Here is a 27,893-nt window from a genome sequence, read left to right on the forward strand (position 1 = left end):
ATTAGGCTTACCATGCCTATTTTCATTCTCTGCTTTCATATGGCATCATATTCTGGGGTAACTCATCATTGAGTAAAAGAGTATTCATTGCACAAAAGTGTGTAATCAGAATAATTCCTGGAGCTCATCCAAGATCATCCTGCAGACACTTATTTAAAGAGCTAGAGATCTTCACTGTAGCCTCACAATATATATATTCACTTATGAAATTTGTTATTAACAATCCAAATGAATTCAAAAGTAATAGCAGTGTGCATGGCTACAACTACTCAAGGTTAAATCTAACTTTGGCTCAGAAGGAGGTAAATTATGCTGCTATAAAAGTCTTTGGTCACTTACCTAATAGCATCAAAAGTCTGACAGATAGCCATATAGCATTTGAAAGGAAATTAAAAGAATTTCTTAATGGCAAATCCTACTACTCATAAGATGAATTTTTGGATGTAGTAAGTGGGTAATTTCCCCAAGCTCCACAAAAAAATTAAAAATATTGAGTGAGATGTAATATTTTTAATATCTTGTATAGACACCTTTTATTAACCTGACACATTCTTCATTATTACGAAGTGTCATATTCATGCTCTATGGAACAAGTACTAATCTAATCTAATCTAATCTACTGGCACTCTCACTTTTCTCAAATGAGCCATCCATTATGAAACCTCTAAAATAAATGTAACTTATGAAACAAATAGCTTAACTGTCTTTAATTGAGGAATATAAGGAAACATTTAATATTTTCAATATGTTAACCCCAATCATCTAATTGCTTTGTGACAGGATTATAACATTCTAAAAAGGATGAAATCACATGATAATCCAAAAAGTATATTTCTGTGTGTTGGTACTGTTTATCATCCATATTTCCCTGCCACATAATAAATACTTTCAGAAAAGGCTTCTTAACATTTAACGTGGTAGGAAAAGCTAGTTACTAGTTACCGTAAAGAAGACACTTCAAGTTGCAGACAGTACTAGAGTGGGATAGAACTTTATATTTTGCTTGAAAAGTGCATGTCCCAAGCAGATACTTTTGCTGTTGTAGGCTGTGATGTGCAGATTTGATTTCTGTAGCTTAGGCTGTCTCAATTGCTTGTACGTATTCTGATTAATTAGTGCTACTGAAGTACCAATGTCTAATTGCAATGGTCAAGTGTGATTGCAAATCTGTAAAGAGGTGGACAGTTTGCAATTATTCCTCTGAATGTACTTGTTAGTTTTGACTTTCAGCAGACTGCCTTCATCTAATGTGTGAGTGATGAATCATTTTACTGGTCATCTATTTGAGGAGAGCTGATTTGAAAAAGAAGCAAATTTAGCACTCTGCAGCTTTGCAATTCCTGTACTCACGTCATATGTGAGATCATATTGATTTCCATTTCTTCAATTTTAAGTTTGTATTGAACACAGTTTACATCATGATTCTTTTGCAGGCACACTACTTGCGTGTGTCCTGACTTGTGGCAGTGCCGGTATTCTGGGTGGAGGAGGAACATTGCTTGCAGACATGAGTTACATAACACCTCGCACGCAATTTTGGAGCTCATGACTTTGCCAGTAAACCAGCTGGATGCTTCATCTGCCTAAGCTGCTGCTTGCAAGTGTTGTCAACATGAGCCATGCAGGTCTAGACCCACTTAGAAATATCCACAGTCAGTGTTGCAATAACAGGCACTTTAAAGTCTAGTTCTGTGAAGTATCACACTTCCTGAGATTCAATCATCTGAAGTACATCAGTGAAACCAGGATTGTGAGGCATTAAAATCTCGGCCCGTATTCTACTGTCAGCAAGGCTCATAATAATTGCATCTCGAAGCATTTCATCTTGAAATGAGGGTCCACAAATGCAATTAAATGTACAATTCCTCATCATGCCCTTGAGTTCAACAATCCATTCCTTTTAGATGTGGTTACCATGATGATGGGTACGAAAAAGTTTGAAACGAGCAGGAGCTACATAAGTCTGAGACTCAAAAAAGTCATAGTGTTTCCTCATAACTTCCTCATAGGGTAGGGTTCAGAATTCTATTAGGCAGAACACTTTTCAATATAAACACACTATTTCAGCTTCTACCCATAAAAGAAAAAGAGATCCTCATGGGTCACCTGAGATTTGTAGGCTGTGAAATGTTGCTCCATTTGGAACTTGTATTCTGTCCAGTCTCTTGTTTTGCATCGAATGAACAGAAGGTAGGAGGCAGTATCTGGCTGATGGAGTTGTGTGCTTCATCTTTGGCTGCTACGTTTGTTGTTAACCCAGGAGTCTGGTAGTGTTAGATGGTAACTTTTGTTTTTGAAACCAGCCACATACTGCGCACTTTGTATTTTGTATTTGTTGGCTTTGAAACTGAAGAATGCCAGTGAGTGGATGGTTCTCCTGTATTTGACATTTCACACAAAAAAGTACACACACTTCGGTATAATATAAGAAATTTCAGTTATATTGTTGACATCACCATGTAGCCAAACTCGTCACCAGAAATGTCTGTTATGTCAATACCTAGTTGAACAAGGTTGTTTTGAACACTGCAAACATTACTAAATGAATAAATATCACATTTACTTACATTGTGTATAGGATAAAGAATTAAATACTGTATGTTTATTTTGATTAGAGTGAAACCGAATTTAACAAGCACCTCCTATAATGCGCAATTCACGTAACAAGCAAAACAAATTGTAAAAAAAAAAAAAAAAAAGATTCACTTAACTAGTGATGTTCTGCGTAACGAGTGAAGACGGTTTGGTTTGATGACTCCAGCTGCTCGTGTGCATGGGGGATATGTTCAACAATATGAACACCTTTCACTGTCAGCAGCAGCATATGAACATTGTCTTTAATACATACTACAGTTTGGATTTAGCGCTCTTTCTGCTACTGTCTTAGTGCAGCTTGTGACCACACTTTTTTCTGAACTTGTGTTCACACAGTGTTTTTTTTGTGTGCAGGTTTTAATAACTTTCATAGGAATGGCCTCAAAGGTAAAGCCACAAGAAGACAAGCATAAGAGAAAGAAAATGACCTTAGAAATGAAATGTGAAATCATTGAAAAATGTAAACGTGGCGTGAGCATTGCTGATTTCTTGTGCACATACTATCAGACTACTTCAACTACTTGCTCCGTGCTCAAGAACGAGGTCAAGATTAAGGAGATGGGTGCTTCAAAGGGGGTGAAAAGAGTATCTACACAACAGCCTTGTATTCTGGATGATGTCAAAAGGTTGCTCCTTATATGGTTATATGAAAAACAATTGCAAGGTGACACATTTAACGAGAAAATCATTTGTGAGAATGCGAGAATGATTTTTGCTGGCCTGATTAAGAAGATGCTAGGATCATCAGTGGCCAAAGAAGTGTTTAAGGGAAGCCCTGGGTGATCCGAGAAGTTTAGGAGAAGAACCAGTATCTACAGTGTTGTGAGGCATAGTGAAGCAGCCAGGTCAGATGTAAAGGTGGCAGAGAACTTCATCAGCAACTTCAAGATACTCGTGCTACCTGAGGGTTATCTGTTGCAACAGGTTTTCAGTTGTGACGAGATGTTTCTATTCTGTAAGAAGATTACTTAAAGTGGTGAAGTATGTGTGTAAACTCCCACTTCTTTAACAATACGACTTACTTGAAATTGTCAGCTGACTTTCCTTGCTGGTTAGCTTACTGCTGCAATCTCCTTTTCTCTTCTTCTACGAACTATATTTGCTAGGAACAGGAATTTCTCAAGAGTCTTTCTACTTATAAAATAAGCAGACGTATGCAGTTTCTTTTGCTTCACTTAATGATGTGCATTTAAACATCTAAACTTTTACAAATCTCATTCTCTACATAAACAAACACTGTCAAGCAAGTATCCTCGCATATCCAAAGGTTAGAAACAAAGTTCATTTACTCATAAGACAAAGTTGTCTTAAAAACCAAGTCCATTCTCATCCTGAATCTGAATACATGTCTTATCCTCTCCAAGTCCAAGGCGAGCATCCATCTGCAATATTCCAACTGTTCTTCTTTTTTTCACTACAATACTCAAAGTTATAAAACAGCATGGAATAACACAGAAGTTCCTTGAGTCTGCCGTGTTCTTTCATTAAACTTCCATGACGCGACCAGCAAACACTTGTCAGTGCCGTTCAACTGCCGTTTCTACAGTCCTCTTATACACACTTCGGACCTGCACACCCAGACAGACAATGTGCAGTAGATAGGCTCTCTCACACTTATATTCTAGTGGTTATAGAATTTAGTGGAAATTCTCAAAACACTACATATCCCCCTCCTCAGACCGAACACACGATATTTTATACATAATTATCATGTACATTAATATCACACCTAATAACAATTCTCATTTTAACTGATATCAAGACCTGAGTATTCATTAGTGATCCAGTAGTATTTAGGAAACATGACACTTTATTTTTATTTTCAGTCATAAACTACAGGTGTTTGTGACACTTAAGTAATCTATTTTCTGTTTTCATTTTTAATACTACCTTTCCTAAGTATGTATTACTTCTAATATTTTATGTTGTTTGTAGGAACTCTGGGCAGCATGAAAGTGTTCCTTTTGACACTTGTAAATTTACATACCACGTAATAATGCTCGTTGTGTATAGAATTCAAACTTACCAGAATATCCCTGTAAAATGTGTGACTTCTATCACGATGCTGTCCTTTTCCCCTAGGATCAGTACCTATACCTTGCCTGTGGTTTGACCATATGAGTGCACTTCCTCTCTCTATTCTGACAGGTACGCCCCTTTATACAACATCCCTATTCGTTAGGCTACAGGTCGTCCTATCTGCATGTAGGTACGCCTGCTCTTTATATTCAGTAAATGCTGGGGACACCCCCCTTATTCTTTCTGAGTAGGCCTCATGCTTCATTGTCCCCAGTATACATTCGTATGTATACTGTAATTAAATCTTTTCTGGTAAAGATAAAAAAATCTATTCTACACTTCACATTTGCTTCTTAATACTTCATCTAATCCCTGGAGTCGTCCTCTACTTTTCAACTCCTATATGCTTAATAGACTTCATGTCTATAAACTACTCAGTAGGTAATATGTTTACATACACTATTCAAGTCCCACTATCCTACAACTCCTCAGTTTATCAGAATATTTGCTAGACTGCCTTTCCTTAAATAAACATCATGAGTACTTCAATCTTGCTTGCATACTCTTTCATTACTCATGCCTCCTTCTTATGTGTACTCACTTGATGTGAAATCGTCACAGTTTTTTGTGTATCTATGTGGTATATATGTGATATGGAATTATCATATAGGTGATGTAGAACCGTCCTAATAAAAAATGTTTACATATTTCCCAAGGTACACATATCTTTGCCCCTACAACACTTGGCAGTTCTCACATCTTTCTAATCAGTTAGCTCACTGTTTCTGTATCCATCTATCTTTGTGTGTATGTAAATGTGTGTTCATGTAGTCTGATTCCTTGGCCTTCTTATCGAAGATAAGATGTAGATTATTGGAAACCACGGAAACCAGGAAGGACTTCCGTGATAGAAGTAGATGAGTATGGAAAGAGGGAAAAAATAGATAGGTCCTCAGATGAGAAGTAAGAAAGAAAATAAATAGAAATGGTTGCTAAGATTGAAGAAGAGAAAGAAGACATCCCCAAAGACAGGAAACCCTTCCCACCTCCCCTTCCCCAGGATCTCTAAATAACAGGTACTTGAATGAGACGCTGGAGATGTTTTGGTGTTACATCTTCTCCTACAAAACGGGCATTCTCACCTTCACCCTTGAGGTGCCGGAAGGAAATCTTAGCATTCCTATGGAAACGACAAGTGATAAAGAATCAGGCACACTTATTTGTGAAAGGTGTGGTGTGTGTGTTTCGTGTTAGTCCTGATTTGTGTGTTTTCGTAAACCATGCTTTTATCCACAGTACCCACCCCTTTCAAACCTGATACAAATTCTCCCATCTACAGCACATCTCATAAAAGGTATAAAATATTCTACACAAAGTTGAAAATCTTTCTACTATGTTATCACAGTTGTTTAATTAGTCATCCAGATTTATATGTTCTGCTAAATTAATACTTCCTTCAGTTCACTAAGAAAAAAATGCTTCAAGAAATATAAACAGGAACTCTGGCCCGATTATGGCGGTACATCTGTCAAAGAATAACATGTATCCTAAGGCCAGCTCAGTGAGGACAGAAACCTCATATAGAGCAAAAGGGCAAAAGCTGGCTTGACTGCATTACATTCAGTATGAGAATAGTACTCCCATGACTTCAGCTATTATTTGACAAAGAAAGGGATCACCAGGCAGCCTTCACGAAAACCATTGTTAATGTCATCGTAATGTCACCTCATATCATCACAATATACAAAATTGATAACATTGGTTTCACCCAGACCTCTACCCACAGGTTTGCAAAAAAACTGGTGAAGAGATTACATACTAGGATCATTCCAAGCAAAAATATGACCTAACTATATGTGGAGACCACACCGGTCGAAACCGATGGAGATAAGAGCTGACCAGGCGCACCTAATATATCTTATCCCAAGGCTGTGCCAAATGACTGAGATCAGAGACAACATGTATGCTAATTTCTGCCTCATGCTGTAGCCGAGCAAAGTCGGAGCAAGTCTGGATTGGGGACGGGTAGGTGCGAATGCACTGTGCAAATTCCTACCTCCTGCGTCCTCTTACAGGGTACATAAGAGTAGGACCAGAAGCACTTCAGCAGACGCTTCTTTAGTTCCACAAGAGATTATATAGGGAGTTAGAGGTTGTTAGTAGTCTAATGAGTGGAACAAGGAAATCTCTTACCAGGAGCAATTTTGGACGATGTAATCACAAATTCTTGCTGGTATGGTTTTTTTCCAGTACCTCTAAGTGGAGAATGATAGAATACTTTAAGAATTTGAGGGAATTTGGTTCAGGAAAATTATTACAGAAGATACACCGAAAACAACTCGGGACCCGACAGTCATCACTCCGCCCGTTAACTCGGAATGTTAACATCTCTGGGGGATATGTACAACTTTACATCTTTTACATTGTACTTCCCCTTTTCTGATTCAGTTGTAGGAGTCACTAAAATTAATGTCTTGGGATTGATTACTGTTTGTACTAGGTATGGTCCTTCATATTTTTGGAAAAATTTTCATGTTTCTTTCTTCAGGGCAGAGCTTTGAAGATGTTGTTTTGCGAGAACTAGGTCATCGACCTTGTACTGAGGTTCAAGAGCCTTTTCATTATGTTTACTTACTCTTTATTGTGCTTTTTCAATTGAATTCTTAGAAACTATTTCCTGATTCAGTTTATAATCGACAATAGGTTGTTTGGGCCAGTTAAAACATTTAATCAGAGGTTCTCCTACAATGGGTTTGCCTATTACTTCTAATGGTGTCAGCCAAGTTGATAAATGTGGTAATTTATTTAGAATAAGTCAAAGTCATTAATTTTCGTTGCCCATAAAGTATGTTTTTCATGGCAGTAGGTATGGCATAGTTTTCCAGTTTCCTTCATTAATCTTTCACACGGATTCAAGGATGGTTCATAGTTGGATATTAACACTTGACAAATACCTTCCCACGCTAGAAATTATTTAAAATCGTTACTTACAAATTGCAGTCCATTATCGGTGAGAAACTGTTTTGGTTTACCTACTTCCAGAAAGTATTGTTGCAAACAGCATATAACTGTCTGTGTATTGGCTCTTTTGATATACATTGGATACATTTTGTACTTCATATGAGTATTATTTTCTTTCACTTTCTGGCAGATTTCACAAGTTCTTATCAAAGATGCTACCTTATGCCATAACTTTCTAAAATAATAAAACTTATTCATATGGGCTCTATACTTTTTTTTATTCCAAAGTGTTCATATCCTGTATGAACATACCACACAAGTGTGTCTTCCATTACCTTTGGAATGTGTGAGAGCCACTGTTGCAATGATACGTAGTCTTTTCAAAACAAATTATAACCTATAATTTTCCATTTTTCTGCTTGATTAGGAGGTAAGGAATTTCGGATACACATAGAAAACATTTCTGTAAAATAGTGATCATGATGGATATTTTCTGTTATTCTTTGTGCCATCTCATGTACCCTGATGTTCGGATATTCTACTGACATAAAATTAATTGCAAAAATAACGCTGGAACCTTCCGTATGTTTTAATTCTTCCATTCCTATTGGTAGCCTAGACAAAGCATCCGGTACAATATTCTAACCTTTTACATATTGTATTCGAATATCATATTCCTGTAGGAACAGCATCCATCACATTAACCTACTGTGCAACAATCGACTGATAATTAGAAAGGACAGAGCTTAATGATTGGTATAAACATGGATTTCTGATCCCCATATGAGTATCTGAAATTTCTGAATACTTCATACAATTGCCAATAGTTCTTTTTCGGTAGCTGTATAATTTAATTCATTCTTATTTAGACTATGGTGTGCAAAAGCTGTGGTTCGGTGCTCTACATTATTTAGATCTCACTCTCCTTGGAACAGTTTTGCAGCAATACCATAATCAGATGCATCTGTTAACAATTTAAATGGTTTGCCCATAACCGGAAGGTCTAATATAGGTGATTTAACAAGCACTCTTTTGACGTTTTGTTTGCCTCTTGGTCCCAATCCACGGTACACCCCTTCCTTAATAAATGTAAACTTTTTGGTTCATTCAGTTCTTGACCTCTTATGTACCATCGATAGTATCTGGCCATTCCTATAAATCCCTTCAACTGCCTTACATTTCTAGGGTGTGGGCATTCTTTAATGGCTTTGATGCATTCAGGGTCTGGTTTAATTCCCTGCACTCCCACAAAATAAGTTGAGTTGTTAAATTACAAAAGCAAGAGGATATCTAAATCAATGACAGGAAGGATAGGTTATCCTTCCTGTCATTGAAAATTTAATGGTAAACACTGGGCACTGAGTCAAACCGAACTTATATGTCATTCCACACTGTTCAACTCTATGCCAGAGTTCATCAATCGTTGTGGCTGACGGACGATGGCGTACCAATCTCTTGGCAACTCATGAAATAAAATGATGTTTTCAGTTGGTGACAGACCTGAAGAACATGCAGATCACAACCAAAGTTAAACAAGCTCTGTATCAAGGCAAGTAATGACAGCATGGGCAACTTGCACATTAGTATTATCTTGTTGAAAAATAACTTCACACATATCTGAAATGAAGGACACAGCCACCGGCTTTGACATGTCATAAATGAAATGGCAGCTGTCCAAATTACTATCCATGCAAACATGAGGTGATTGTGTTGTGCATCCAATGGTACCCCACACAATTATTCCAAGTTCTGAGCCTATACAATGGTGATGGATGTAACCTGCTAATGTTCATTCTTTACAGAGTTTCCGTTTGTGGAAAGATGACAAGGTGCAATTGCTGTGTTCAGTGTTGATGTGTGCACCACTTTTGGTGCATCTCTCTAAGAGGTCACATTAAGTGAAGCCACAACCATCTACATCTGCATATATTTTCTACAAGCCACAGTATAGTGTGTGGTGGATGGCACCCAGCACCACCACTAGTCATTTACTTTCCTGTTCCACTCACAAATGGAACAATGGAAAAATGACTGTTTGTATTCTGTACGAGCCCTAATTTCTGTATCTTGTCTTTGTGGTCCCTATGCAAGGCATATGTTTGTGGCTACTGCAGGTAACTGCAATGATGGTTCTCTAAATTTTCACATTTGTGTTTCACAAAAGAACGTCATTTTCTCTCAAAGGATTTCCATTTGAGTTCCCAAAGCATCTCCGTAATACCTGTGCATTGATCAAACCCACCAGTAACAAATCTAGCTGTGTATCTCTGAATTGCTTCAATGTATTCCTCTAATCTATCCTGGTGGGGATCCCAACACTGCTGCAGACGAGCCCATTTCCTGACTCAGGGCACAATGACATGGCTGTATGGTCCTGCACACCCTAGTGAACAATGTCTGTCCTCTTCAGCACTAGTCATGTAAGGCCATTAAGTTTCTCCATGTTGTTGGATGTGAACATTCTCAACGCATTGATTCCATATTCACCATGACAGTTATTTGATCCCTCTCCATGTGAGCAGCAATATCACAGAACAATAAACTGCAGTCTCAGTAGGCTGCAGTCCAGTTGCTGTTGATTTCTTCGAGTGCTTTTAGACCTTTCTTCTTCTTACATGAAGTGTAGCACAATCTTCTCAGAAACAGCTAACATTCAGATGTGATTCCTGAATGAGAAACTTGCTGCATAAACTTTCCTCATAAACAGAGTGTAGATGGAGTTACTCGTCCTTATTTCGTTCAGTTACATTGTAGTGTTAATTATTTGCATGTCTGGGCATATAGTATACAGGGTGTTTCAAAAATATTACAACTGTGAAAATTCATATAAATTAATTCATAGCATCTAAAGAAGTGATTTTAATGTCAATTTGTAGGGAAATACATCAAGTATTGTCTCGTGTAGTTCGCTAGTACTGAATCGCACTGTAAGAAGTGCTAGTGGCAGTTACATTATATATGGCTCTGTTCACTGGATCCAAGCATGCCAGCTGTTTGTTTTGGTTTGAAGAATCGAAGTTGGCAACAATAGTTCAGCGTAATTTCTGTAGCAAGTACACTAAATATCCTCCTAGTAGGCCTGCAATTTATGAGTGACATAAACGTTTTGTAGAAACAGGGTGCTCAGTAGGACATGGGTCATCCAAGCACATCTGATGAAGTCCTTGAGCGAGTGAGATAATGTTGTGTCAATAGCCCTGCGAAATTGAACTGGTGTGCATCTCATGAATCGCAAATGGCAAATATGACTGTTTGGCTTGTGTTGAGAAATCATTTGTGTTTGAAACCATACAGATTGATGATCGTACAAGCAATAAAAGACACTGATAAAATTGCTCACAAGAATTCCTGTGTGGATATGTTAAATCAATTACATGAGAATAAATGTTTCTTGGACAAAATCATCTTTTCTGACGAGTCAACTTTTCACTCAAGTGGCAAGGTAAATGTCCAGTTTAGGGCTATCACGAACATGTTGCAATGTTTGATGTGGATTTTCACTGCCCTAAATCCTACAATTATCCACATCACACATTGCAACATGTTCATGATAGCCCTAAACTGGACATTTTTTGTGCATTGAGCAAGAACAAAGCGTATGGCTCTTTTTTTTCCATGAGAGAACCATTAATGGGATAATATACCTGGATATGTTACAACAATTTTTGATACCACGGAAATGAGGATGACCAAGAACGGAATGTTTACTTCATGCAAGATGGTGGACTACCCTATTACCTGGCTACCAATTCTTTTTTTTAATTATAATTTTTTTTAATGCACCAAGGATATCGTGTTTGTACCTCCTGTGCATTGCCTAGTTATTCTTGGAATGAACACTCCCAGAATAGTAAATGTAAATGAAATATGATGCCTCTCATGTAATGTCTGCTGTTGGAGTATGACGAGTTTATCTGTGACACACTCACAGTTATTTAACAAACCTATGTTAAAACATGTTGATATTATTTGGATATCTTCTGTCACCTCTGTTAACCCTACCTACCTGTTTGTTAATCAATACTCAAGAAATGTTTTAAAATATGTTATAAGCTGACTCTTTTGTGAGAGAATTACATTTCTGTAGGCTTCTTACAAGAGACTGCAGTCTGAAATTGTTTTTTCTGCATCTAGTTTTATGTGATTGTTCTGGTTAAGAATAATCTGGACTTACACCCATAGATATTTTACTGGTATTACTTTTTGTAGATATCCATCATCAATCATTTAATGAAACAGTGATAGGTCTTTCTACCTATCTATTTTTAATATGTTACATATATTTATGTTGAGTGTTAACTTATGTGCACAGCAGCATCTATTGGAAACAAAGGCTTTGGTAAGATTACCGAAAATATCAGTAGAATAATTTTTTTGTTTAGTTCCACCAGAACTCAGTTCATTGGAAGAGCCGTTATGGAAGCCAAACTAGGTTGCTTTCAAAATATTGTTCTTAAGGAGATGATTTACTGTTCTGTTGAACTTTACCATTGGATAAATCGTAGAGACTGGAGGAAGGAAGGAGATGAGTCTATAACGGGAGGCCACATTTATAAATGGATGTTACCACAACATTCTTCAATCTTTCAGGAAATACACCTCGACTCAATAACTACTTACAAAGGTAACTTAATGAAGCCACCAACATGTAAGCACAAAATTTTATTACCTAGTGTGAAATATCATCATAGACAGAAGAGTTAACCAGTAATTATTATGAGCTATGTAACAGATAATTTGACAAAAGTAATGCTCAGTCTTGGAGTAGTCAGTAACTGTCTTAAGTAATTCCAATGGAACTGCTTTCAGTGGTACATTTTTTTGTACCCTTGTTTTCAGCTGTTGTTAGGAATAATTCATTGAATTTAAGAGCCCATGATTGAAAAAGCATGTAATCAGTCTTGTTGCCACTGTCTTCAGGGAGTTAAATATAATTTGCCTTACAGAGTTTACTAGTTTCATGAAGCCTAATAATGCTCGAAAACATCTTTGCTTTCCCCTTGGAAATTTGATTTTTCTATCTGTGGTGTGTGGTTTTTGTCATTTTTATGACATGGTTAAGAATTTTCAATACAACGTCTAAAGCACCTTTCTTTATTATAGCCACTTTGTCTTTCGGCTTCCACTGTAATTGTTTGATGCATTGCTAAGAAGAATTGGTTTTTAGCATTGTAAGAAAATTTTTTGAGAAAGAATTAAATTGGTGATCTACTGTTCGCTTTTGCTGAACTTATTGGCATTTTTCATCCTGTAAATTCTCTCTGAATAATGTAACTGAGTCAGCATTTACAAATCTGTGAAATTTTACATTTCCCTTCAGAGTTAAACCTGATTGATGGGGATGATTTATTGCTGCCATTTGACCATTATCATCATGAGGCCATTTATTGTGGGCACACATCTATTTCATCAAAAACAATCTGATTTAAAAATAAATTATCAATTGTTGTTGCGTTATGTCCTCCTACCTTTCTAGGGGATGTTACTGTGGGGATCAAACCAAAGCTGGGCATCTGCAACTCTTATGTGCCTCTCATCAGAACTACCTGAGTTGAAATCAGTATTGAAAGCTCCACTTTCACGTACTTCCCAGTTATTCCTTCTAATTCTTATTAGTATCCTCACTGACTGCTTAATGAGGTTAAAGCATATATTGTTGGGGGCTTGTACACTGTCAGAACATCTATCTTGTATGTTTCCCTGTCTATAACTGAAGTACAACATGAGAAGAGCTGTTTGAAGCAGTCCTCATTTATGTCTGTGACCAGAGGCTTCAATTCACTTTTTGTGTGTTTAATTACTCCCCATTTCCTTATATTACACCAGCAGTAATGTACCCATATTACCCCAAATAATTATACCATAAGATGTTAACAAGTAGAAATATGCAAAATATGTGTATTATTCTGTTTCTGAGACTATCGTTTATGCAAAGAGGAAAAATTACTGAACTTAGCTGTTTGAGAAGTTCACTAACATTCCTTTCAGCTCAAATTTTTATCACTATTTATCCCAAAAAATTGGAACATTTTGTCCTAGTCACTGACTCCTGTTTGTGTGCCACATTTGTTATTGGTGTTCTTTTTGCTGTATAGAACCAGTGTATAGTTTTTTTCTTCCAACTAGAGAGAGAGAGAGAGAGAGAGAGAGAGAGAGAGAGAGAGAGAGAGAGAGAGAGAGTGTTCATTTGCAGGGACAGTTCTGTTGTTGCTGTCTCCAACAGGATTGATTATGTCATTTGCAAAAAGTACCAACTTGGCTTGATATGTGTTACGCGGAAGGTCATTCACATTATGGGAACAGTATATGAGTAGCGGTACACGGAAAAAACTGTCCCCATTTACATATCTGCACGTACATATATTTTGACAATGATCATACACGTGCACACAGTACAAGGTACAGGAACAGACTAAATTAACATGGCAGCTCTGATGAGCGATTTGAGTCCCAAAGATTATGTGGACGCCACACAGACACCCCCCCTCCCCGTATGAGATAGTAGATGCACAACCGGGACCTCCACCTCGACCGGGGCAGGGTGCGGAGGTGGAATGATGGGAGGCAGATCCACCTCGAAGTCGTGGAGCAAGCGAGGATGGACAAGGTGGCAGCCAGCCCACGAGCAGGCAGGCGGAACGGTGGATGTGTGGTGTAGGTGTGTCAAGCTAATCGAGTCGTCTGGTGAGATGAAGGTGCGAATTGTCGTCAGGTCGCACTCATGAGAAAGGCTGTGCACAACACTGACGTATAACTGGTCGTTGGGTGGTGAGGCCGCAGCGTCTGTGAGTAGTATGAGAACTTGGTCATCGAGAGTGACGACTGAAAAGTCGTCCACGCGGTGTGGGGATACGTTGCAGAGCAGGGTGACTATGGGAGAGGGTGTCTCCATAGTCGATGAGGTAGCAGCGAAACCCACACACGGGATGGAGGTTGACGTGTCTGACAAACCCGTGAAAGGCAACGGGGAGGCATTGGGTGAAAAAATCGGCATGGTGGCCCGAGGAGAAACATTGTCGGACACCGCAGCGGGAGGGAGACTGGCAGGAGAGTTGCAAGGAGAATCAGACTGAGCCAGCAAAGGGTGTCAGGGTCCACAAATGCTGGTCTGAGTCAGTGCAACAAAACAGTTTGCAGACTGTCTTTGACGATGATGTTGAAAGCTGTATTGCCCTGCTGGTGGATGTTAAGGGGACCGAGATAAGTTGGTTGCAGAGGTTGTTAGACCGAATCGTCTCCCAGCATTACATGGGAGCAAGTGTTGAGAGTGGTTGGTACGTAAGTGTCTGGCGGGGAGTGGCTGATAGGTAGGTGCAGGCATGCATGTTTGAAGTGAGTGCACTTGCAACTTATGAAATCCGGGGAGGGAGGGGGGGAATCTTTGGGTACCTGAGGCTGAATGAGTTCCCCTGGTAGGACGGGGTTCTCCCCAAAAACGAATTCTGAGATAGTTCCCTGTAAGACGGGCTTGAAAGTTGTACAGAGCCCGAGCTGCACCCATGGAAGTGCTTCAGACCATAGGCAGTTGTGGCACCTGAGGGTCGTTTTTAGAGTGCTGTGCCACAGTTCTACTAATCTGTTGCTTTGTGGGTGGTAGGTTGTGGTATGAATTTTCTTTATGCCGCAGACGTTACATAAAACGGTGAGCAGAGAAGACTCAAACTGCCGACCCTGGCCGGTGGTGATGGTGGTCGGGCAGCCGAACCTAGCAATCCATGAGGAGATAAAACCCTTGGCCACGGTCTTGGCAGTGATGTTAGGTAAAGGAACTGCCTCTACCCAGTGAGACATGCAGTCGATTGTGGATGGAATGTGTCTGTGGCCCTCCGTTGATGGAAGAGGACCGATAAGATCAATATGTACATGACATGACGACCTGGGGGGGATGTCGAACTTGCCCACTGGTGGGGTGGTGCGGCGGCCGATTTTGTTGCTTTGGCAGGGGATGCAGCTGCGTGCCCAGGTCTGACACTCCCATTCTATATTTTTCCAATCGAAAGCTCAGAGAAGAGCCATATAGTGGCGTGGATGCCAGGATGAGTGAGGTTATGCAGAGCGTCGAAGGCTTGCCTGTGCAGGGAGGGTGGGAGTAACAGTCTTAAGGTACCGGTAGAAGATTCTCACCACACCTTGTCCACAATGGCGGGGAATTAAGCTTTGGTAAACACAAGGGATGTTTGAGGGTCCATGAGGAGAGCTTGAGATTCCTCGTCGGAGGCTTGTAGGGTGGCCAGGTTGGATAAGTCAGTGATGCGTGAAATAGTATTGATCCACGAGAAAAAATCTGGGGCGATGTTGTCCATGCCTTTGATATAGCAAACATCGATTGTGAATTGGGAGACTAGATCAAAGTGGCGGAAACGCCGAGCGGGTGGGTCCTCGGGGGCTTGCAGAAAGCATCTGTGAGGGTTATGTGATCTGTAAGGATGAAGAACAAGCGACCCTCCACATTGGGGCAGAAGTGTTTGACGGCCTCATAGACTGCAAGGAGTTCTCTATCGAAAGCAGAGTATTTCTTCTGAGCTGTTGATAGTTTGTTAGAGAAGAAATGAAGAGGGGAACCCGTGTCTGCTTTGCATTGCTGTAGTACCACTTCCATTGCGAACTGCACAAAAGACTGGTCATTGTCCCGAAGCGAAGTTTTTGGATGAGTGGGGCGTGACGGGGCTTAGCCGTTAGTGCGAGTGGGAAAGGGCAGCCTGAAAGTCACATGCCTAGTATGTGAATGCAGCGTATGCTTGTTTGGAGAGGCGGCTGCGCTCGCAGCGTGTCGCGGGTTGGAACACTCAGCGACTGTCTGCTGTCGACCTTGCACTCAGTAACCGGCATGGGCAAGAGCAGCGTTGGCGTCATGTGGAACAGTGATGGCCACTGAGTCATGTGGCTGGTGCACGAGAGAGGGGGAATGTTTATCAACATGTGGGGCAGTTGCCTGCACAGTGGGCACGGTCGTACCGCACTCTAGAAGCACTGTCTGAAACACATGGCTCTGAACGTGGTGAGCGCATTGGAGGTGCAGAGTCAGATACAAAACGCCACATGCAGTTAATATTTTTGGACAAACCTGATGAGTGTCCGAGCTGGTGTCTGCTGGAGAAGCTCGATTAGGTGGCGGAAATGTGGACTGCAGCTTCAGCAGCAAGGTACGAGCCGCGACGAGTTCGTTGTAAGTGTGTGTTTTGCATTGTTTCAACTCATTGTTTTCCTGATGGAGTTGTGCCGCTGAGCCATATTCTGACAGTAGGTTAGTGACACAGGTAACAATGTCGCCCACGAGGTCGGAGCACTCGTGTACTAACTCACATGTCGTGAGAGAAACAGAGCATGGAAAATAAGTGCAGGAGCACAGTATGTGAGTGTTAGTGGGATGGTGTAGCACTGAGCCCTGAACTATGTTCAGCGAGAGTTTGTAATGGAACAAAAAATCGATACCAAGAATTGCCTGAGGTTTGTAACATTGATGCGTTGACAGCTTGTAGAAGTGACCTTGTCGGTGAAAAGACAGGGGAAGCCATCGATGTAAATATGATAGACACATCAGCACCCGTGTCAACTAGGAAAATAAACTGTGACAAAAGTCAGTCATGTACCAATGACCACTTGGCTGGGAGAACGAGTGCAATGTATGAGGACGCCTGTGATGTTCCCAACACTACTCGGCATCTTTTAGGTTCTGCATTCAGCATTTTGTGTGCTGGCAAGGTAATCAGTACTTCTTAGTATTACCGTCGAAAACCTTGTGGTACCAGCAGTACGGATGAGCTGGATGTGGTGGTGGTGGTGACTGCGGCAGCGGAGGAGGCTTGTCCTCATCGATTTGTTCTGGCATGTATACCGGCACATGTGGTGCATGGGCGATCCTGGAGTGCTCGGGTGGTGGTGAGAGCGAGCGGATGCTGCCAGGCGATGTAGAAGGCATGGAGGTGGAGCAAGCCCTGCCTCTGTGAGCAGACGCCCAGTAAGTGGGAGCAGTTGTGCCAACTAGCAGTGAGTGGTGAGCTGACTGGTGTTGTCATAGCAATGAATACAGTTGGTCTGTGTTGCGGAGATGAGAGCCGATTGACTCAAGGGAGTGTGGTAGCAGGTGGATCTGTAGGTCAGTAGGCAGCTTGGCAGACCAGACCGCCCACAGTGTGATGTCCGGCATGGTATGCTCATTCACTAGTAAGCGAAGGTGGCGCCAGAGTTGTTTTGGGGTTCGGTCCCCCCAGTGTTTCTTGTGCAAGATCTTGATTATTAATTCTTGTGGTGAACAGGCAAGGCGTTCTATAATTGTCTTCTTCTCGAACTTGTATTTTGCTGGAGGCTGTGGCGAGAGGAGGAGATCGCAAATTAAGTCCGAATGATGTGTGACGAGGCACAGGAATTTAGAGTTGTCATTGGACACATGATGCAACTCGAAAATATGTTCGACAAGCACAAACCATGGCACTGGGTTGTCCTCGTATAAAGGTGGCAGCTTCGGCAGACAACCTGGGGGAGGGGATGAAGGCCGCTTTGTTGTCTCTTAGAAAACTGGCTGGTCCGTGACGGGAGAGACTATACAGCTGGAAGGCCGGTGTGGCAGACACAGGTGGCGCTGTGGGAGAGGCGAGTGGCTGAGCGCCTGGAACCAGAGCCTCCTGCGAGTGCGGTGGGGGGCAGGGGGTGGGGCCTCGGTAACTCGTATGATCAAAGTTTAACTTCTCCGTGAATGTTGATAACACGCCCCATGAGGTTGGGCTATAACTGATCGGTGGAACTTGTGAGAAGTCACGTCGGTGTGGTAAGGCACCATTGGAAGGTGAAACACTGAATGATGCACTTGAACCAATGTGGTCGAAAACTTGAGCAACAGGTTTGAGGGTGAGCATGGAGAAATGTGCCCACTAAAATGTTCTTGATTAGTTTGCCAGTGAGACGAAACTGGAACAAGTCGCAGTTGATGGTGGCCAGGTGCATTTTGCAATAATGGCGACACTGCACAGGCCGCCACAGTAACAGTTGTTGCGGCCTGTTGAGAGTCAAAGTACGAGTGCGAACGTAGATCACTGTGAGCATTATATGATCGATCGGTGCACAGTTCCGAATATTATGCACCTCACACTTCGCATGTTGCCGAGCACAGTCCGGCGATATGAAACCCGAGTCCATTGTTTGTGTTAGCGGTGTAGCACTCAACAGCTGTAGAGCGACAAAGTTTGAGGTTAACGTGGCTGGAGATAAAAAATCACTGTGAATTAACATAGAACCGGTCATTGGCGAAGGAATGAAGAGGTCCGGTGATTGTTGTTGTGCTTCCAAATCTTTGAACAAAGCGTTGGGTGAGGTGGCCATGGCAGTGTGCACATAACCTGTTGATTTACAGCACCCGTCACGGAAGACGTAGAAACATCAGGGTCACCTGTATGGGAACAGGATATGAGTAGCGGTATACCGAATAAACTGTCCCCATTTATATCTGCACATACATATATTTCGACAATGCTCATACTTGTGCACACAGTACAAGGTACAAGAACAGACTAAATTAACATGGCGGCTCTGATGAGCAATCTGAGTCCCAAAGATTATGTTATTCATGGTCGATGCGACCTGTCAATGCCACAACATATTATGTTGAGTAGAATGATTAGCAAAATAAGTGTATACTTTTTTTTAAAACACTCTTGCTCCTTCCCCATTTCCAAATCTTCATCCCGCATCAACCATGTACGTGAATGCTCTGGTTTACTAAACCTATTTGTTTTGCTATTTTTCAGAACATACAGAATGTTATAGGGATTAATTTCTTGCCATACACTGTGACTTGGGCAAAGATTGACAGAGAGGGTAATCTCTTGGAATGGAATTTCCAGCACTTGGATCTTGGGTCCAAAAAACAGCATCCACTCAATTTGCTTGAGATTGTGAGTTTCCACAGTTACAAATGTATATATATGTTTTCAGTGTGTTAAACATGTGACATAAATTTTGTGTAAGTAATGTGCAAACATTTGATGATAATTTATGAAATTTTATATGTTGTAATAATTGATAAAGGGACAATAATATGTTCTCTAATCACACTAAGACAAATCTTTTCAGAACTCTAAAATCACTTCTTAACAACATCCTGTTCAATTTGGTGCTTGTGAAGGTATCAGTGACAGGCATCATAAGTATCAAAAGAGGATATAATTTTGAAGCAGTTGTGTAATGCTAGATAATGCAGATGATGATAGAAATGTAGAGAATATTGTGTTGTAAAATTTCACAATCTATCATTTACGTTTTTTATGAATTTGCTAAGAATGTATATAAAATGATTTATGGACCTAACAGTTTATGTGTTTTAGCATACATTATTAATTATGTTTGAAATGTTAGTAGTTAATTCGTGAAGAATGTTTCAATGTTTTGGTTGTATGGTAATACCTGAGGAGTGAGAGTCATAATTGTATTAACGGTATGGATATGTTTACTGCTGTTATAAATTATCTGTAAAGTTAAAATCCACAAACAAAATACAGTAGCTGGATTTTGACGTGGAAATGGAATCAGCTTTCAGAAATTGGCTCCACTCTGGCTATGAAACCTGGAGTAGCCTGTCGTGGTGCAGATTCTCTAAGCAGATGTACACCCAGTATCATTATTGGCGTTATTGGCTGCAGTTCACAATAGTATGAGTAACTGATTAATTTCATATTTTGCTACCCTTCCTCGTGTTGTAAATTTAATGGCCAGTAGTTCACTCTCACCACTTTTTTCTATTATTTTGTTATGATAATAACAATTACTAAACTGTTACCACCATCATTTTTCAAACTTTGTGTTCTACAGTAAAATGACACAGACATTGTTTCCATTGATTTCTATTCTTGAAGAACCGGGCTAGTTTCTGAATATGTCTATTTTGACAGAATTTTTGAATAAATGATTTATTTAACAAGTGATAATGTTTACAAGATTTCTAAATACATTTTCTTTTGCCAAAATTAGCAATTACCTATGCTGTGTCAGCTGAGGTAGTCATCTTAGCAACTGATACTCAAACAAAAATGAAGGAATCATTAATTTCAGGTGCTCCAGTCCCCTGTGTGTGTGCTTTGATGTGTATCTCCAGTAGATGTTCAGGTTTTTGTTTATTCCCATCAGTATGTGCTGGCAAACTGAGAGCAAAATTATCCTCAAATGAGTTTCATAACATAAATGATAGATTGCCATGTTTAATGGAATGATATTTCTGTTTACATTTGAAATTTTTTCTCTCATTATTTGGATGTTTGTATGGTTTAATCTGACCAGAAAGTTAGGTAGAAGAAAATTTAAATATAGGATTTGGCACTACTAATATTTCAGTGACTATGTAGGTCTTTTTGCAGATGTTTGTAACTGTTGATGAAATTTGATTCGTACTCATACTCCAGAGTCAAAGCAACATACAGAACAATGAATAAAGCTGATAGGATTGCACAAAAGTGACTTAAGTCCATGTTGTCGGTGAGAAAGATGTTGGCAACTAATTTTTGTGATTCTGAATGTACAGCGTGAGGCAGAAAGGATGGGTGTTTTTAAAACAGGTGGTATTCAGGCTCAGATAGGAATGGGTGGGACTGATGTAGTCACATGTTTGGCAGCTCCTGATTTTGTTTAGTTGAGATCATGGAGCTGTGGACTGCGCAACTTCATGTGTTTGCTTAAGATAGTTTTGTGCGTGGTAGTGAATTTGTCGTTGCAGTTGAGTGTGAGTTTTGTTGCCAATTCAATCTTGCGAGACAAGGTAGTGTTGTCACTCATAACACCATTTTACATTGGGCCAACTCATTTTGTTTATGAGGAACAGTGATGAGAAGGAAGCTGCCAGGGGCTCCTTGCTTAGTACACATTGCAGAAAATATTGAAAGAGTTTAGCAAGCCACACTCCATAGTCTTCGTCGATCTGCCAGAAAACACTCAGCTGAACTGCACCTCAGTAATCGTTCAGTATGGCTTGAGAAATGTAGACCATACTTGAGCAAAATGATAACATTATTTTGTTTATGGTTTGAATGGCATGCTAAATCAGGAGAACTGTCATTATTGGGACAGTTAGAATCCAAAACTAAGTATGAGGGACCATTACATAGTACCAAGATGACTGGTGTGCTGTAACCAGTCCATACATTTTCTCAAGACGATACAGTGAACACTCTGTGACCTCAGAACATTATAGACAGTTGATCACTGAATTCGTTATACCTGAACTAAGAAGAAAATTGATTGTTTTCTCAATTAAGTATTTTGCAAAATTTCACGGAAGCTACTTTTATAGTGGCATAAAGAACTATAACTCACTGGAACAAGTGTATAGTTTATGCAGGAGAGAGCAAGTGGGTTTAACAATGTGTGTCTTTTCTTTTTTCTTTTACCACACTTAATGAACTTGTGTCATCATCCTCATTATATTGTGATATGAGATTTTATTTTCTCCTCTTTGATTGTGGATGTTCATGACTTCTCAATATTGTAGAGAGCAGGTTATTGTTGAAAAAGATTTGAAAAATCATAGAGTTGTAAGTTTGCTCTCTTTAGCCCTCCATCCCTCCCTCCCTCCTTCCACTCACCATCCTAACTTTCCCCCTGCCTCCCTGTCACTGCAACTCATTACATAACTGTGAAGATTATTCTTCGTTATGGGAGCCACACAGTTTAATGTATGATTTTTTTTGTTTGTGTATTACCATGATTTAAAAATTTAATTTTCTGTAAATTTAAATTATACCTGAATCAGAATAACAAAGTGACTGACAGCTAGTTGTATATGGGACAACTTCCTTTAGCAGCTACAAATGAGAGGATAAGTTTAGTCATCCATTGTATGCTGTTCACTATCACCCTGCTATCTCAGGTGCCAGTTGCCACAGTCAGTTGCAGACGACACTTGTGGTCGGTAACGTAACACTGGTGATTAGTTTTTGTTGTTTACATTGTTTCTCTTTCCTTTGTGTTTTCACATGACACAAAATCTTAAACTACTACCAAAATCCATAAACAAGAAATACCGCTGTGTTCCATTGTGAGCCACGTCAGTGCAGCTGCCTACCCCACAGCTACTTGGCTTAAGAAGATGTTAGTACCATATGTGGGAAAGTGCATCCACATCATTCCTGACTTGTTGGACTTCATGAAATGCCGCAAAAACTTTTATGTCTCTGATGCAAATATCATGATCAGTTTCGATGTGGTGTCCCTGTCTCCATTGAACCATTCCAGGGCGCACTCAATCAGTGAGAGGTATGATGGAGATTCGCTGGATCTTTTCAAACATATTTTAACATAGACGTACTTCCTATGTGGAGGCAAATTCTTGAGAAGACTGAAGGAGTGGTGACGAGTAGCCCATTATCTCCGTAGTGGCCATCTGTTTGTGGAGTAGTTTGAGGATGAGGCCCTTGCAGCTGCCACCTACCAGCCAACATGTTTCTACGGATATGTGGCTGACACGTTCATCGCCTGGCTCCACGCCTGGGAAAGACTGGATGAGATCTCGGACCATCTGAACTCATAACATCACAGCATAAAGATCACCATGGAGAGTGATAAAAATAATCAGCCTCCATTCGTGGGTGTCTTGGTGAAGATGAAGGCAGCTGACAACTTCGGCCACAGTCTTTGTCAAAAGCCAACACACACCAATTTATGTCTACAGGCTGACGGCTGCCATCACCCAGCACAGAAGACTGGGATGCTTATTACACTTGTACACAACGCACTTTCTAACTATGGCAGCTTGACAACAGAATTTGAACATCTTCAGCAAGTGTTCAGTGACAACAGCTATTCAACAAAGGATATCTACAAAGAGTTACATCCCACCAGTCAATCTGATACACCAGAAGAGGAACAAGAAGAGTCCAGGAATGAAGCTTTTTTATCAGATGCTGGGCCTATCTCTGCTAAGACCAGAAGAATCGGAAAAAAAAGAAAGATATCAAAAGTGTGTTCTACCCACCCATCAAAATCAATTGTCAAGGATGATTTGGAGTTAAGAAAACCCAGTATTCACCACATACCTAGTGAATGTGTTTCTTGTCAGTCAAAGCACTATAACAGTGGACATAAGATGTGAGGAACACAGGCAGGCCATAAAATCAGCGATAGCAGAACCCAGCCTCGGACATGAATACATCATGAATTATGATAAAACCAGAATCCTGGCCCAAGCCTTCAGATTCTGGGGTAGTGTCATTAATGAATCGATCGAAATCAAGATGGTGGAAAACCTACTTATTCGGAAAGAGCGATGGGAACTCAACTCTGTGTGGAATCTAGCACTTTGACTGCTATGGAAATACCAGAAAAAGTTCCCGGCTCCAGTAATAAACCTCAGGCAACTGCAGGCATAAATGACAGGATCACACCACGTGTGGAGTACCGAGCTTCCCACGGGAAATGGCCACAGCAGGTGTGGTTGAGATATGGAACAACAGTAACAACGACCTGAGACCTCATGGATTGTGCCTCATGGGAGCAGACTTAATACAGAACACCAGGTGACACTTTCCACTGCAAGAGGCTGCTGCAACAGGAATGGATGTAACTTGCAACTCCAGCAGCAGCATGAGGTTTCAGGGAGTACACCTCATGGATGCGGACCTAATATGGAACACCATAAGATTGACACTGTCGCAAGAGGCAGCTACAGTGAGTGCAGACAGCACAGTGAACACCTACAATACCAAAAGACTGCAGGGAACATGCCACACAGGCATGGACTGAATAAGGAACATCTGGGGACAGCTGCCACCACAGGAGGCAGCCACAGTAGGTATAAAAGGAATTGGGAACACCAGGAACAGTACAGAAGCATGCCTTGCAGGTGTGGACCAAATACAGATCACCAGGAGACAGATTTCACCATGAGAGACAGCCGCAACAGCAGGGATGGCTTAGGGAATATCGGCAGGTGTTCGAGACTGCATAGGACGTGCCTCATGGGCACAAATTGAAAATGGAGCACTATGATGCAGCCACTGCCACAGTGGGTGCAGATGGAATAAGGAACACCTGCAGCAATGCAGAAGTGCACCTCAAGGGTGCAAACTGATGAGGAAAAACCCAGTCTCAGAGCAGATGGGAAACGGAACTCCAGGCACCGCCCAAGCATAAATATGGAATGCGGTCAGCCAGACATCCATTCTCAGGGAACACTTGGTAAAGACATTGAGGTAAGGTGTCAAAATATCGTGTTAGAAAGAGAGAGACCGATAGCAGAACACCTGATCTCAATGAGGTATCCTAAACTAGTTACAAAAGTGTATAGGAAGGTGATAAGACTATTAGCACCCAGCTAAGCAAACCCAGTACTGGAAATCTGAATGTATCCAGTTGGGAAGTGCACAGCTGTTGCTGCCGCAGCCATATTGCGAGTGCAGACAAACATGAACTGACAACATTGATCCCTCCCAAGCTCGATTGTCAACCACTTTGTTGTTCTAATAAAGATCTAGTTTTGCATGCTATTCCTAGTGATAGATGGTGTTTAAGTATTCAGATTTGGCTGTATAATAGGCTTAAGTATTATTGCAATTACATAATTAATTATGTTTCAGGCTGCAGGTATCACAGAAAAGATTACTAATTGTGATGCCTATGTGATGGAAGAAATGGGAACCCCTGTGCAATTGGCAAAGAATTTGTTAAGTGCACTTCAGACAGTTCAACTTCGTGCAATGTTTATTGCTTTACTTAGTGCATCTTCTTTGAATTCCTTTGGAGGTATAATCATATTACTAATGTAACAGATTTCTCGACTGTTTTTAATTACTGCTTTCATTAAGTGTAGAGGACTGAGTCTGCATGTACCGCTTGTCACTTGAACAGTATGGGCATAGGTCCAAAAACTAAATATTAAAGTAAGCAACAGGAGCTACAGGAAAGTAATTTTCTGTCTAAATTATACATGGTTATATTGAAGTGTACAGCTAATTTCATTCCATTTATGTATTTGCAGCAGTTTTTTTCTCTTCAGTTACAAGGCATACAAGGAACATTATTCTTTTTTTTAAATATGTCCTGTGTTATTTAACTTTTTAGAAGTAGTGTCCACTCCACTTGGTGCGTCCTTCCCTCCTCTGAAATCAACAAATTGTCGTCTCATGTATCTTTTGGTAGCTGAGCACATATGGAAGTTAATGTATGGAGAAGGTCATCACTCAAAGAAAATTACAGGCATTCCGCAATGCTAAATTGTAGAAGTAAGCAAACAGTTCATGAAAGAAGAACAGGCTTAGGGACAGTTCTGAAGATTTTTGAATGGTGGGTAGCCAGTAATATTGCTACATCAATGTACTGAAGAGAAGTCATGATGAAAGAGGTGTAGGAGCTCAGTGGTTGTAAGCAGTAGTTAGAATAGGAAGGTTTTGTTCTTAATGCTACTTTCCAGTGAATGTTTTAAATATCGAAATGTTTTTATTTATTTACAAGCTGAGCACCAGGCATTGCCAGGGTATGAATATATTCCAATCTTCTAAATTTTATTGCACGAACACCAAAAATCTAGTAAGGAATAAACTCTTTTCCTTTCATCACTTTGTGGGGCTTGTTAGCAATAAAGTTTTGTAAAAGTTTGAAAAAAATATGTTGCAAGTCACGAAGTGCTATCATTCTAAAATATTGGATGAGTAAAGGAAGGGCATATGCACGTCGTGGGCTACTCTGCTTTTTCACCCCCATCCCTTTGATAGGTAGGTGGTTCTTACGCCCACAGCAATTCTTTCCAAAAAGTAAGTGATATGTGCACCAAGTTTCTCTGAAATAGGTCCAGTGGTTTAGGAGGGGGTGTGGAACATACACACAGAAGCAGATCCATTTTTATAGTATGTGTGGGTTTATCCATTCATAGACCATAAATATGAATGTTGTTCAAATGAACATGTATATTTTATGTGAAATAATTACAAGAAAAACAAATACATACATGAAACAATACACACATATAATGCAAACTGTTTCATACATAGTAACAAAAATTTGTATATCATACATACCATATATGCTGTAAATAAAATAGAAAGAAACTTCCACATGGGAAAAATATATTAAAAACAAAGATTCCACACACACACACACACACACACACACACACACACACACACACATCCATCCATCCGCACATACACAGACACAAGCATGTCCTACACCATCTGCCGCCTGGGTAGTGGCCTCTTCTGTTAGTGCACACCTAACCCATTTGTGAGAATCTTACAGTTCTCATCACAATGTCACAACCCCAGGAAATCATAGTCTAGCTTGTCAAAGAACCTTCGCTTTCTATATTTCAATACTTCCACTATACTCAGAACCAGAGGGGCATGATCATTTCTGTGGACAATGGTCCAAATTGTGAGCTTTATTAATACTCCATGTGCAAGGCTTTATTTATTTTTTTTATCTCTCCCCCCCCTCTCCCCCCCCACCCCACCCCCGCCACCCCCCACTCCCCACTCCCCTCTGCTAGTCACTAGACTGAACTATGTACGACCTTGGATCCCAGATGACATGTATCATTTGTTCCAACATGTACCTTGCTCTCTAAAGAGGTAACAGAACAGCCTCTTCAACAAGCAGAATGAGGCTATGAGGCTCCTATGTATACACTCTGAGTGCACTTGGTGTACTTCCCATTCCTTGCTGCTATTTCATAAGGGGCTCCATTATTTGTAATACATCTGAACTGCCGACAATGACTCCTGCACTTTTGCATTTGCCTCCTCTTAATGCAGGACACAGCAGGTTTTCCAACAGATGAAGTAAGTACTGATAGAGCTAGTCCTCTTTATTAAATAAAACTCTCCCAGCTTCTGCAGTAATTGTGCCTGACCTAGTGCATAAGAAAACAAAAATCATAGTTTTGTGAGAATATTTTAAGGAAATTATTAAATTAATATGTTGTGTACCCTTGGTTAACTTCTTCACATTATTTGACTGGTATATTCTCTCAGAATAGTTTGACTGAGTCAGCATTTGTGATTCACTGAAACAACACTTTTTTCATTCTTGGTTAAAACCAATTTATGGAAATGATTTGACCGTAATAGTCAGACAGATTATTGTGAATTTTGTTTTATTCATCTCATGATGTACATTTGCAATCCATTTGGTTTGCATACAGGAGACATGTCAGAATTTTTTAATACAGTTACAATGATTTTTACATTTATGAATAATTGCACTATAATGAGTAATAACACTATAAGGATATTTCGTGGAATATGTAACACATTGTATCCAGCTCAAATTTCTAGTTTGTCCTGCATGAATTCATCCACTGAGTAATAACACTGCAGTGCCAGTACCTCATATAGCTTTATTTTAAG

At 40.2% G+C, this 27,893-nt stretch overlaps 1 protein-coding gene across 2 annotated transcripts in view; it reads left to right on the top strand.

Annotated features, from left to right (window-relative positions):
• LOC126354892 (transcription elongation factor, mitochondrial) overlaps positions 1-27,893 on the top strand; it is a 51,511-nt gene that overhangs the window by 18,656 nt on the left and 4,962 nt on the right. For both annotated transcript variants that reach the window (XM_050004947.1, XM_050004949.1), the window contains exons 4-5: positions 19,317-19,463; positions 25,128-25,293. In XM_050004947.1, the coding sequence (XP_049860904.1) occupies positions 19,317-19,463; positions 25,128-25,293 (313 nt within the window). The remainder of the gene's footprint in view (positions 1-19,316; positions 19,464-25,127; positions 25,294-27,893) is intronic.

This window comes from Schistocerca gregaria, chromosome 3 (genome assembly GCF_023897955.1).
Source record: "Schistocerca gregaria isolate iqSchGreg1 chromosome 3, iqSchGreg1.2, whole genome shotgun sequence".
Lineage (NCBI taxonomy): Eukaryota > Metazoa > Arthropoda > Insecta > Orthoptera > Acrididae > Schistocerca > Schistocerca gregaria.